The sequence below is a fragment of the Bos grunniens genome, chromosome 8, assembly GCF_055505025.1.
Source record: "Bos grunniens cultivar Pamir isolate PY7600 chromosome 8, Bosgru_T2T1.0, whole genome shotgun sequence".
In the NCBI taxonomy this organism is placed as follows: domain Eukaryota; kingdom Metazoa; phylum Chordata; class Mammalia; order Artiodactyla; family Bovidae; genus Bos; species Bos grunniens.
In genome coordinates, this window is record NC_141172.1 from 15,676,217 (window position 1) to 15,690,544 (window position 14,328).

General features: G+C 41.1%; 2 protein-coding genes across 4 annotated transcripts in view; both read right to left on the reverse strand.

The window, feature by feature from the left end:
* Positions 1-2,678, reverse strand: part of TEK (TEK receptor tyrosine kinase) — a 106,067-nt gene extending 103,389 nt beyond the window's left edge. For 2 of the 3 annotated variants that reach the window (XM_086414908.1, XM_086414906.1), the window contains exon 1: positions 1,348-1,562. In XM_086414908.1, coding sequence (XP_086271034.1) covers positions 1,348-1,399 — 52 coding nt within the window. In that variant the 5' untranslated portion in view covers positions 1,400-1,562. Of the gene's footprint in view, positions 1-1,347; positions 1,563-2,561 lie in introns of those variants that run through there. The other variant, XM_086414907.1, reaches the window with a different exon arrangement.
* A 1,173-nt stretch (positions 2,679-3,851) lies between these two features.
* IFT74 (intraflagellar transport 74) overlaps positions 3,852-14,328 on the reverse strand; it is a 122,447-nt gene continuing 111,970 nt past the window's right edge. Inside the window, exon 17 of the mRNA XM_086414921.1 lies at positions 3,852-3,986. Within this exon, the coding sequence (XP_086271047.1) occupies positions 3,934-3,986 (53 nt within the window). The 3' untranslated portion in view covers positions 3,852-3,933. The remainder of the gene's footprint in view (positions 3,987-14,328) is intronic.

Genomic DNA, 14,328 nt, shown 5'->3' on the forward strand with positions numbered 1-14,328 from the left:
CCAGATTTCAAGGTCACTGATAGATGTCACACAGAAAAAAAGCAAATTGAGAATGGAATTATGACAATTATTTGGCTTAAACGTGCATATTGTTGGAGAAATCAACATTATTTCCACATGAATATAAACACTTTCTACATAAATACTGAAACTATCTCAGATAATCTTTCATTTCCCAGCAGTTTGTGTTACTCAGTCTTAAAATATTACTATAGCAATATATTGATTACTGACAACAAACTGAAGAGCTATAAACTACTTTCCATACAATTCTGTTATATTATTGGATTAATTTCTGAATAGTTAATAATATTGGAAACATGAAAAATATAAAATAGTATAGTAGATACTTAGTAGAATTTGATCCAAGTATACCTAACATAGTCCACATCATTAAGTTCAGTAAAATTTCCCAAATTCATTTCCTATATCAATTCTATTTTCATTATAATAATTCTAATGCTTTCAAACTGAAGGGGAGAGATTGATGGCCATTACACTGTGATCTGTATTTCGTGATTTGATAGCACTTTCATAGGTATCCCACAGGGTAAGTGAAGTGGGAGCCACGCCGCCATCTAGAGAATCTGAGCACCAAACACCTTAAGTCTATACTCAGGCCAATCATTCCTTAAACCCACAATAGGTTTCAATGCACTCCTGAGGCCAGTGATCTGGGTAATTGCCTAAACTTTCATTTCACTGGGCCAGTGAAGACTACAAATCACTATATGCCAAATAGTTTTTGAAATAAAACACAAATTATATAACCCTTATCTCCCTGACCCCATCTATAGTAAAAAAAAAAAACCAAAAAGCCTAGCATTTGACCACTTTGAATAAAATAGGATGCAAATATGAAACCTTTATAGAAAAGCATTTTTGTTCTCATTTTTAAAATGACACTCTGTACAGTGCCTTAAGTGGGTCCCCATCACTCTCAGCATAAATTTGACTTTTTTTCAGTGACTGAAGATTTCCTCTGAAGCAGGTAAAGCCAGGTTTCTTCTTTTTTTGTATCGAATAAGGAAACAAGCTAGAATGAGGAGCAGTAAAATAATGTCCCACAGTAAATATGTCTCTTCAAATAAAGTGACCTGGTCAGTCCCCACAGCATCTGTGGTGACACAGGGGGCAATAATCCAGAAGGGAAACTAGAAAAATCAGTTCACACCACAAGGACTTTCCAGGTGAATCCTTCCATTTACTGAATGGAGATTCACAGAGAAACAGTCCGTGACACAGCTGCCCCTTGTTAACCAGCAATAAGCGTTGGTGAGAGAGCCCAGAGTCACGGTTAAAAAAAACTTAAAAAAAAAAAATAATAATAATAAAGCCAAACCTTACCAGAAAGGAGCAAGCTGACTCCGCAGAGAACTAAGCCGGCTAAAGAATCCATGCTTCCCCAAATCTCTCCATCCAGTTTCCGCGGACATGCATGAGGTCCCAAGGATCCTTTCAAACACCCAGAGGTTTGTGACTTTCCATTCGCCTGTCCTCCTAGGTCTTGTTTACAAGTCAGAGGCAAGAAGGAACAGCACAGAAGCGGGCAGTCCCAGTCTAATTTCTGTCTGAGCACAGGGAGTTTTAAGTTCCTTTTTCCTGTTTCCTTTGTAGATTAGGATGGGAAAGGCTGTATCTTAAAGGCGTTTGGTATCAGCAGGGCTGGGGGCATGGTAAGACCTGTCCATCTTGCAATTCATCAAAACACTTATCTATGGCTGCTGCTGCTGCTGCTGCTGCAGGGGTAGAGGAATTTTAGTTGGAAGTGTGGGTCCTGGTCAGCACTTTCAGAAACAATAGGGGTATCCTCTCTGAGGCGGGAAACTGAGAATAACAAGCCCTCCACCTATGTATGGTATGTGCTGATGACCGGCCCTTCTCAGCCCTCTAACAGCTCTCACGGGTCTACTTGGGAGCCCTGACAGAAGGGGCTTTGGGTGTGGGGAGCAGTTTTGGCTTTTGTTTTCTTGTTTTAACCCCACGTGGTTTGAATGGGGAAAAGACGTTTTCGTGCTGAGAGAACACAACCCCCCGCCCAAAACAATTAATATGGGTTAATTAACAGTGAGGTCAATGCTCAATGTGGCCACAGAGACCAGAGTCCAAAATTGTTAGCCTGTTTTCTTTTACACAGATGGCTTCTTTTTTGGCCAAGAGCCCGAAGATATCTATGCTACTGGCTACCGCATTTATTTTTTTATTAACAACTCATCTGGAGATGATCTAATTTCTTAAAGAACTGGCAGAGAAGGATTTCAGTAATAACTAGGAGGGATTTCATGGTTACTGGCCAACTTACTTTCAGAAACAAATTATACACAAGATTTTTAAAATAACCTGTGTAAAAACCAAATAGTGTAAGTTTTAGGTGGGGATAAATAGTTTAAGATTTAGGTGGGGATAAAAATATTATTTATAAGAGCAGAGGGAGTACATAGACCAAAAAGAAAATAACCACTGGGATAACCATATCTACAATAAGTTCAGAGACCCTAAATTTATGCAGATGACAATATCACAAAAATACTAATTCTGAAATTAGCACGGAAAGCCCATACCTTAGTCATCACCTTGCCTTTATGCCCTAGGAAAGAGGTCTCTGCTCTTTTTCCTACTCAACGGCAGATGCTGCTAGTCTCGCCTGATTTCTGTCTTGGGTTTTATCACCTCAGTGATGATCTTGAGAATCGATTGATGTTTCCAGGCAGCTAAGGTAGAGAAGCTCAGGCTGTGTTTTCAATAGACCTGGGTTCAAACACTGGCTCAGCCATGTGTAACCTGAGACAAGTTACTGAAACTTTGAGTCAGTTTCAGTAGCTGTAAAATAGCAATAATATCTCCATCAAGGGGAATTTTTGAGAGGATTAAATGTTTGAAAATACATAGAAACATCTGGCACTGGGTCTAATTCATAGGAGACTTTTGTTAATTGTGTTAACATATTCATTTCCTTTCTTCCTTCCATTCCGTCTCTAAAAGCTTCCTCCAGAAGGCTAGTCTCTACTTCTCTGAGATGGCTTCAAGTCTGGCATCCTAACAAAGCAGTCTAGGAGTCAGGGATTCTGGGTACTAATCCCAGGTCTGCCATGATCTGCCTGTGAGGCCTTGGACCATTCACTTCCCCATCTGTAGGCCTCGGTTTCCTCAACTATGTAAGTGAAGGATTTAGACTGGATATGACTAATTCCCCTTCTGATGGTAACACCTCATAGTCTCAATGACTAAACTGTCCCACTCAGCATCTCCATGCTGATTCCTGCTGCTGCTGCTGCGTCACTTTAGTCGTGTCCGACTCTGTGCGACCCCATAGACGGCAGCCCATCAGGCTCCCCCGTCCCTGGGATTCTCCAGGCAAGAACACTGGAGTGGGTTGCCATTTCCTTCTCCATTGCATGAAAGTGAAAAGTGAAAGTGAAGTTGCTCAGTCGTGTCCGACTCCTAGCGACCCCAGGGACTGCAGCCTACCAGGCTCCTCCGTCCATGGGATTTTCTAGGCAAAAGTACTGGAGTGGGGTGCCATTGCCTTCTCCGACGCTGATTCCTAGGTCCTTTCATCTGAGCAGTTCAGAGATGCTAACTGTGTATCTTTGTCACTGTGAAAACTTAAGGGGTGGGAGGGTCACAAAAGTGATTTAAGCACATGGTATCTGAGACTTTGTGAGGCCCACTGGCCCAAAGCCATATGGAGCAGCAGTGGAAGGAAGGCCTTGGAAACAAACAGATCCCAGCGCACCTTCCCCCCCAGGCAAAGCTTCCCCTGTTTGTGCTTGATGGGCACACAAGGAAGCTGTCACTGCTCTTGCTCCTTCCTGTTTGCTGGTTCTTGAGGGCTGAAGGTGTTGCTTGTGTCCTTACCTGGGCTGCCTGCCTCTGATCAGCTTCATCCTTCCCCATCATCTAGAAGGATCTCCTCTTACCTAGGGCTGTCAGTCATGTTCTTTCCTCCATTATCTGGAATGGGTGACTCATTTTCACTCTTCTCTCTATAATCCAGAAATGTCACTCAGTTTATTTTTTCATTATGCAAAGGAACTATGTAGTTTAATTTCATCTTCCAGGATACAGAAATATTATTGCATGTAATCCTTTTCTCTGTTGTCCAGAATATTGATCCCATATAATAAGCAAGCTGGGTTTCTTGAGTCTATGATTATATAGCTAGTTAAAATGTGAAGCAACTTTTCTCTGGGATGTCTGAACCTTTGGTGTGTAAATTCCAGGTATAAAGTGAAGATAACTTGTGAACAAAAGTTCCCAGACATGCTCTGACCCAGTTTTCTGCCTTACTGGTCTTAGAACATGGCGAACCAATTGAGGAACAAGAGTATGAGCTTCACTACCAAGTGTGGGGCCAATAGGTCAGCAAAGCTGATTGGCAACAGGTTGGGAAGTTGCAAAACTGGATGGCATGCCAGAATTTCCAAGGGAAGGGAGAGGCCATTTCCATGTCTGGACAGGACTTTCCCCAATACATAACGTATTAAGGAAATACCACATACTTGGACATGGCCACAACCCTTCTCTTGAAAGCTGGCTGTGGCCATCATTGGGGTATCTCCATACCCTGAGGAGCCTTGCTGGGGACCAGCTGGGTCAGCTCTCTATCCTTCAGCAGTTCCACCCACCCAGAAATGTTGAAATGCTCTTCTCATTCTGGCCTGATTAATACCTAGTTATCTTCTGGGTCTCAGTTCAGAAAGGTCTTCCCTGACCTGTTCAATCTGAATCAGGTCTCCCCTGTTATTCCTTCCCACCATCCTCTCCTTTTTTTTCACAGTACTAATCACAATTGGTAATCATGTACTTGTGTCTTCTTTTTAATGTCTCTTTTCCCCTCAGCTGACTGATACCTTCATGAGGCAGGAAACATATCTAATTGATTCCCCACTGAATTCCTAGACCTGAGCACAGTGCCTGGTAAGTCTTGGTAGGTCTTGAATATTCATTAAGTAATGAACTAACACATGAATGAAAAGACTCCCATCATTGTTTATATACTCATACCTTGAAAAGTCTTTGGAGTCAGGCAACCCTAGATTGCAAATTTAACTCATATCTCTGAATCTCAGATTCCTCATCTTTAAAATGGAAGCAAATAATGTCTAATTCATGAGATAACATATACATAGTATCTGGCACAAGTACATATTTAATAAGGGCTTTCTATAAGTTTCTTCTCCATCCACAACCACCACACCACCCCTGGACTGCAATATAGAGTTATCTGCAATGAGGAAGCAAGATCCAACAAAGGCTAAGTAACCTGAGCACCTGTGGGTAGCAGAGGGAGTATTAGAGTACTAGCAAAGGGAGTATTAGAATCCTGGTCTCTTGGTTTCCAATTTTTTTGCAAAGTTTCATATATGGCTCTCTTTCTCACAGTTCATCTGTAGACCACAATGTGCAAAAAAGTAGATAAAGAGAAATGTGGCCAACGTCACAAACACCAACCCAGGTGTTTAGGAAAGAAATCAGGCCTTAGGAAAGAATTTGAAACTTGACAGGTAATGGAAAAGTTTGATGACACTGATAAATGCAGACATTTAAAATTTTTATTATTTTTGGCTGTTGCGGGTCTTCCTTGTCATGCGGGCTTTTCTCTAGTTGATGAGAGCAATGGCTACCCTCTAGTTGCTGTGCACTGCCTCCTCAGTGGGGTGGCTTTTCTTACTGCAGAGCACAGGCTCCAGGGAAGCTGGGCTTCAGTCGTTGTGGCTCCTGCACTCTAGAACACAGGTTCAGTAGTTGTGGTGCCTGGGCTTAGTTGCTCCACAGCATGTGCGATCTTCCCAGATCAGGGATCAAACCAATGTCTCCTGCATTGGCAGGCAGCTTCTTTACCACTGAGCCACCAGGGAATCCCAAATGTAGACATTTATCACTGTGCTTCCAAAATAGCAGGAAGTAATATCAGAATCTGTGGGCACCCCACTGCCATGCTCTAGGGAAGGGAAAGGGACTTCCTCACTGGTCAAGCTGGCTATGTGTGAGTTTTCTAGACACGGTTATAGCAGAACAAGAGAGAAAACCAAACTAATACACAAGCAAGGAAAATAAGCAAAGAAATGAGGCACTTGGCTGATGTTTCATTTTCTCACCTCTCCTTTTTGTACTTAATATGTGAAAAAACATCTACAGAAAACAGTAAAAGTCTTTGAGATGGATTAACAAAACTAGCAATGGATAAATTAAAAATGTGATGAGGTATGGGAAATAACTTACACAACGTTCCTACTGTGTTAGTACTGCATGTCTAGAGGCCACTATCACAAATATGTAGCGAAAGTCTTAGATGCATATTCTCTGGCCCAAAAGGTCCACTTTTACAATATAATGCAAGCCCAAAGCAAATTTGTGCCCCAACATTTATGTATGAAGTATTGTTGATAATAATAAAAATCTGAGGCTTCCTTGGTGGTCTAGTGGTTAAGAAACTGCAATGCCAATGCAGGGGACACTGGTTTGATCTCTGGTCCGGGAAGATTCCACATTCTGCTAAACAACTAAGCCTGTGTACCACAACCACTGAGCCTGCGCTCTAGAGCCCACGCTTGGCAGCAAGAGAAGCCACCGCAATGAGAAGCCCGCACACAACTAGAGAATATCCCACACTCAATAGAGAATGTCCATACACAGTAATGAAGACCCAGTGCAGCCACAAATAAACAAACTGTTAAAAATATCAAAACCTGGAAATATTCTAAGCAGCCAAAAAAATGGATTTTTTAATATAAATTATGGTAAGCAGTGAAATACCAGGCAAATGTCAAAATGTTGTGATGGAAGCATACTGACATGGAAACATTAAAGGATGCTTATGGTATATTATGGGCTTCCCTTATGGATCAGCTGGTAAAGAATCTGCCTGCAATGCAGGAGACCTGGGTTTGATTCTTGGTTTTGATCCCTGTGTTGGGAAGATCCCCTGGAGAAGGGAAAGGCTACCCACTCTAGTATTCTGGCCTGGAGAATTCCATGGACTGTATAGTCCATGGGGTTGCAGAGAGTGTAACACAACTGAGCAACTTTCACTTTCACTTTCACAGTGTATTTGGGAGAAAAAAACAGTTCAGACAGCATGAAATTTACACACATGCATACACTCTCTATACATGTATATTTATCTATCATACATTTATATATATATATATACATATATAAAATACACAGAAAAATGTTAAAAGTTACTATTTCTGGATTATTGAAAACCCGATCTTTATTTTCTTTATAATTTTCTATACTTTCAGCTTTAAAGAACTAATGAATCTATATGCACAAATGAATACAATTGGGGGAAAATCCTTGAGACAGTTGACCCAGGGCAGTAGGATGCACCTTAAGACATCCACTGGCAAGTATGCAACAGAATGCAGGTGAACTTCAGCCTGTGGGAGGTGAGCAGAGTGGACTGTCAGCTTCCCGCAGTGCAGCCCTGGCATTCTGCCTTTTGCAGGGCTGTGGGCACTGAAGCACCACAGCCATCACATCAGGCTTCTCAAGGACTTTTCTGAACTCTCTTTGTGAACCCACTGTACCTAGCAGTGGCTAGCAGAAAAGGAACGGTCATCAACAATTCAGTCTTGGTCTTCAGCCCAGACACCACAGTTAAAGTGGCAACAACCACTTTGGTCTGGAGCAGAGTTGATGGCCATGGAAAATACCTGACCCTCTCGGAACCCCATTTACTCTAAATCTTTTTTTTTAGCATCTAAATGGCAAGCGCTGTGCTAATTGTTGTAGGAAGAGACACAGATATAGACGATGTGGTCTCTGCTTTTGAAGCTCACAATTACATAATCCCAGCATAGTGACAATGCCTCAAAACAGGAAAAGTTAAATAAAAACTAGACATTGTGTGGTTAAATACTGAAGGGTGGTACTGGCAGTAAAAGTTGTCCTAGTCTGTTTGGGATCCTTTAGCCCTCAAGGCACTAATTCTCATGCCTTTTTTTTCTTCTCCTGATATTGCCTTGGCACACGTGGCATCTTTCTGGATAGACTACAAGCCCCTTAGGCAGGGCCTCAGCTCTTTTAATGTGCACTTGAAAAGAATATGTATTCTACTGGTGGCTGGGGTGTTCCAAAAACTACACTTAGGTCCAGTTGGTTCATAATGTTGTTTAGGTCCTCTCCATCCCCACTCATCTATTTTCTACCTGTTACACTAGTTTCTAAAAGCAGAGGGTTAAAGGTTCCAACTATAATTATGGATTTGTATTCATGCTTTCAATTCCATCAATTTTTCTTCATATATTTTAAAGGTTGTTAGTTTCATTCATATTTAAGATTGTTATGTGTCTTTGTAAATTGACTCACTTATCTTTCATTAATATCTATCTTTATCTCTGATAATATTTCTTGTTCTGCTGCTGCTGCTAAGTCGCTTCAGTCACGTCCGACTCTGTGCAACTTGTTCTGAAGTCTTCTTTAATAATGTGGTAACTTTTGAAATGATCACAGCAGACTTATTCTCTGGTCTTCACAGTTACTTATTTACCCATAGCTCTACCCCAAAAGGGCCATATAGAAGGAAATCTTGAATTATGTACTGAAACCTGAAGTGTTTACCAGGTGAACCATAACAGTGGCAGGGAGGAGGGCAAAACAGGCGATTCTGACAAATGGGCCAGTAGCCTGAGCCAAACACGAAGATATGAAATAGTATACCATGTTGGTGTTGTTCAGTTGCTAAGTCATGTCCAACTCTTTGCGACCCCATGGACTATAGCCACCAGGTTTCCCTGTCTTTCACTATCTTCTGGAGTTTGCTCAGGCTCATGTCATTGAGTCGATGATGCCATCCAATCATCTCATCCTCTGTTGCCTCTTTCTCCTCTTGCCCTCAATCTTTCCCAGCATCAGGGTCTTTTCCAATGAGTCAACTCTTCACATCAGGTGGCCCAAGTATTAGAGCTTCAGCTTCAAGTCAGTCCTTCCCATGAATATTCAGGGTTGTTTTCCTTTAGGATTGACTGATTTGATCTCCTTGCAGTCCCAGGCACTCTCAAGAGTCTTTTCCAGCACCACATTTCAAAAGCATCAATTCTTCAACGCTCAGCCTTCTTTATGGTCCAACACTCACATCCATATATGACTAATGGAAAAACCATTGCTTTGATCATAGAGATCTTTGTTGGCAAAGTTGTATCTCTGCTTCTTAATATGCTGTCTAAGTTTGTCATAGCTTTTCTTACAAGGAGCAAGTGTCTTTTAATTTTATGGCTGCAGTCACCATCTGCAGTGATTTTGGAGCCCAAGAAAATAAAGTCTGTCACTGTTTCCATTTTTTCCCCATCTATTTGCCATGAAGTGATGGGACCAGATGCCATGATCTTAATTTTTTGAATGTTGAGTTTTAAGTCGGCTTTTTTTTACTCTCCTCTTTCACTTTCATCAAGAGGCTCTTTATTCATACTCAGCTTTCTGCCATAAGGGTGGTGTCATCTGCATATCTGAGGTTGCTGATATTTCTCCCTGAAATCATGATTCCAGCTTGAGCTTCATCCACCTGGGCATTTCACATGATATAATCTGCATATAAGTTAAATATGCAGGGTGACAATATATAGCCTTGACATACTCCTTTCCCAATTTGGAACCAGTCTGTTGTTCTAAGTCCAGTCCTAACCGTTGCTTCTTTACCTGCATACAGGTTTCTCATGAGGCAGGTAATGTGACATGGTATTCCCATCTCTTTAAGAAGATTTTACACAGTTTGTTGTGATCCACCCAGTCAAAGGCTTTAGTGTAGTCAATGAAGCAGAAGTAGACATTTTTCTGGAATTCTCTTGCTTTTTTTTATGATCCAACTTATGTTGGCAATTTGATCTCTGGCTCCTCTGCCTTTTCTAAATCCAGCTTGTACATCTGGTAATTCTCGGTTCATGCACTGTTGAAGCCTAGCTTGAAGGATTTTGAGCATTACCTTGCTAGCATGTGAAATGAGCACAATTGTATGGTAGTTTGAACATTCTTTGGCATTGCCTTTCTCACTGCATTACGGTAAATGTAATGAGCAAGGCTGAAATAAGTGTGAGAAAGGGCTTAGCCTGAGACTGTGCATTAAACAAACTGGGTCCAGGCTTAAAATATCCTAGTAAGGTCTATCAGAGAAGGCAATGGCACCCCACTCCAGTACTCTTGCCTGGAAAATCCCATGGACGGAGGAGCCTGGTAGGCTGCAGTCCATGGGGTCTCGAAGAGTTGGACACGACTGAGCGACTTCACTTTCACTTTTCACTTTCATGCATTGGAGAAGGAAATGGCAACCCACTCCAGTGTTCTTGCCTGGAGAATCCCAGGGACGGGGGAGCCTGGTGGGCTGCTGTCTATGGGGTCGCACAGAGTCAGACACGACTGAAGCGACTTAGCAGCAGCAGCAGCAGCAGTAAGGTCTATAACAATGAGAAAGAAAAGGTTTTAAATCAAAGTATATCATGATTAAGTGACCTTTTCATTTTAGGAGGATCACTCTGAGACCAATAGACATGTTACATTTGTAGAGATTAAAGTCAGGAAAACTCATGATAGATAACTATTGTAATATGTTATTTAAAGATCATAAGTCTTAATTAAGGCTATAATCACATCAGAGGTAGAAAGAATGACAAGTGTTACAGTGATAGAAATATTAATTTTAATGACCGGTGTTCACACAGAGGGAGGAGAGTAGGATAAATCCAAGGTTGCTGCTTTGTATGATGAATGGACATGGTAGAACTCACTATGAAAGGGCCACAGGGCATGAAGCTCTTCTGTGGGGAAATACAAAAAATTCAATATGAAATTCTATTATAGATATATTGGCTTGGATTGGGCATGGGATTAGTTCAGTTCAGTTCAGTCACTCAGTCGTGTCCGACCCCATGAATCACAGCACGCCAGGCCTCCCTGTCCATCACTAACTCCCGGAGTTCACCCAAACTCATGTGCATCGAGTCAGTGATGCCATCCAGCGATCTCATCCTCTGTCGTCCCCTTCTCCTCCTGCCCCCAATCCCTCGATAGCCAAGTCCAAATAGATGCTTAGTTTGCTATGAGTGGATACAGTGGTATGAAATTCATGAGAGGAATCTGAGTATTGCCACGGGGACTGAAGAGCTAACCTGACATGCAGAGCAGCCTGGACCATAAGGAGTCGATGGAGGAAGAAGAGTGAGTAGAGGAGTGTGAGACAGGACTCCGAGAGGCAGGAAGAGGGCTCTTTGCAATGACTCTAACAGAGTACTGTCACTCTGGTTTATAATTCTTGTTTGCCTTCTAGGCTATGAATTCTTCAGCAGCAAGGACCAGGTCTTAGTCATCCTTGTATATCTAATATTTAGCACAGGGCTTCACTCACAGATAACTAAATGAAATTTTGGTAAATGAATACAGAAGGGCTCACATTTTAGAGAACAACTTGACCATTCAAAACAAAACCATTGCAAATGTCCTTAGATGGTTGATAGTAAAGTAGTTACCAAATTGTCTCTGATTCAATCCAGATATACACTATAGAAACCAGCTTTTAAGGAGCTGGTAGAAAAGCAAGAAGTACAGGGCTTCAGAATTGCCAACTTAAGAATTACACAGATCCCACACAACTGGCTATTTTACCCTGGCTAACTCAGTTCTTTGAAGTTTAGTTTCCTCATATGTTAAATGGGTGAAGGTGGAAGGGCACTCTCTTTTGAAATAACATTTAATTTGTGTAAAGCATCCAGCATAATGGCTGAAAATGATGACAGCTCTTATCATAATCACTATCATCAGATATAATTCACACTTTTTACAGGTTTCAAAACAACCACCACCACCTGTGACAACTATAGAGAAAACTGAATTGACTCTGCTGCTGCTGCTATGTCGCTTCAGTTGTGTCTGACTCTGTGCGACCCCATAGATGGCAGCCCACCAAGCTCCGCCATCCCTGGGATTCTCCAGGCAAGAACACTGGAGTGGGTTGCCATTTCCTTCTCCAGTGCATGAAATAAATCTACCATGCTTCCTTGTAGAAAATTGTCTGCCCGTCTTTCTCTTATACTATGAATAATGCATACGTATCTCCAGCAGCTATTTTTACAAAGATTTATAGAGTTGAATGGCAACCCACTCCAGTATTCTTGCCTGGAAAATCCCATGGACAGAGGAGCCTGGTGGGCTGCAGTCCATGGGGTCGCTAAGAGTCGGAGACAACTGAGCAACTTCAGTTTCACTTTTCCCTTTCATGCATTGGAGAAGGAAATGGCAACCCACTCCAGTGTTCTTGCCTGGAGAATCCCAGGGATGGGGGAGCCTAGTGGGCTGCCATCTATGGGGTCGCACAGAGTAGGACACGACTAAACTGACTTAGCAGCATAGAGTTGAAACATGAAATTTACAAAGCCTTTAAACTCTATTTAGGAGACATTTCAGTTTGGAGAACTTTATATTTTGATATCTTAGAAAATCAAATAAAGGTAGTTTAACTAGTTCCTACATAAGCAGAAGTTTATTCAATTCCGTGCTGTTAGCGCTGATGGGTGAAGTGTCCAGGAGAAGGTTTCTGAAGAGCCTGTTTTTTTGCACATAATATTTATAATGACAACATGTATGTGTCCATACATGAAACTGAATTTACCCCCCACCAGGTCAGTCAGGAATACAGGCATCTCACTGTAAAATAACTAAGCAGTAATTCTTTGACTTCTAAAACTGCCTGCAAAACTGCTAGAGGTTCAGGCCCGAATCTCTGCTTTTGCCTCCTCGAGGGTTATAGTAAGGGTTATGAGATGGGGGGTTATGAGATACTTGCTTGTGCCTGGCATTGGCCCCATGAAGGGCTCTGCATGTTGTGACTCATGGCTACTCATCAGCTGTGTATTGTGAACTCTTGGCATGGCCTGCACTGCCCTGCAGGAGCCATCCTGCCAACCTCTCCAGCTTTATCAGAGCCTCCCCATGGCCTCTGCACTTAGGCACAATGGCCTCCTCACTGTTCCCGGAACATTCTAAACTCATAGCCCGGTAAGCTATTCCCCCCAGGGGCCTTTATAATAAATTTTCCCTTTGTCTTTAAAGCTTTCTCTTAACCACTTCAGTGAAGTGGCAAAGAGATGGAGAAAGAGAACAAATTAACCTTAGATTGTGTATCTTCTCTTCAGCCACACCCAATCACTGAGATAGCAATCACAGTCCTTCTTGTTAGATACAGAAACAAACAAAAAAAACTTGTAAAGAGGAATTTAACAAAACAACTCAAAATAGAAACCATTTTTTTCAGTAAGGAGAGTTTTTTTCTCTTGCATTTGGCAAAATATTCTATAAAAGGCAGAGACACAGAGGCTGTCTGTGCTATAAATTGCTTGACACTGGAAAGTCCATATTTGAAATGACTTCTGAAATTGGCATTCTAGCACCAAATTAAGTTAATAATATTAATTGATGTTATTTGTCAAGACTTTAACCTGGCTTAAAGGACAGAAAGTCTATAAGCAGGAAAAGTTTATTTAATAAAAAGAAATTCACTTAATCATGTATATACATTTAATTAAAAATGCAGATACATATTAATAATACCTACAGACCCATACACAATTCATGCTATGGAGGATATAATCAAACTAGACTGTCTCTAAGTTGAACAGGTAAGGTTCTCCCCAGTATAGTATAGCATTTCGTTAAGAGAACAAACCTCAAAAACAGGAAAAGAAGCATAAAGGCCTAAGCCCACCATTTACTAGCATGTTACACTGGATATGTAAGCCCTGCTTCTTTATCTATAATAGCAGTTTGAAAGTACTCACTTTATGAGGTTGTTATAAAGACTCTATGATAATGTATATACAATACTTAGCAAGGTGCCTGAGATGGGGTATGTACAAAATAAACATTACTATTAATGTTGTTAAAGCTTCAGAAGGGAAATTAATAGCCATTTGTATGAAGCTTGAAATAATGTATCTTAGTGATTAAAAGATGAAATAATTAATATAAGAACTGTGCACATAATTTTAAGTGATCACAAGAAAAAGGAACTATCATAAATAATTCAAGTATACTTCTGTTTTCATTTATTCCCAAATGTAATGGTTTACTCAAGTGTGGCTTATGCCTTGATTGCCTCTTTTAGAAACAACAAATGTTGGATAACCTCATTCTCCTCAAAACAGACAAGGCAAATAGAATTGAAATTGAACTTCCAGTTTTCAGACAGTGAGATAGTCACATGCAGTAACTACTTCTCCCTCTCAAAATCATTAAAATAGAGTCAATGAATTCTTTAAGGATGTAAAGCCAACCTGCCAAAGAAAATGGGAGAGAAGGCAGAAACCACAAAATCTCAGAAGCTGGAAAATTTGTTGG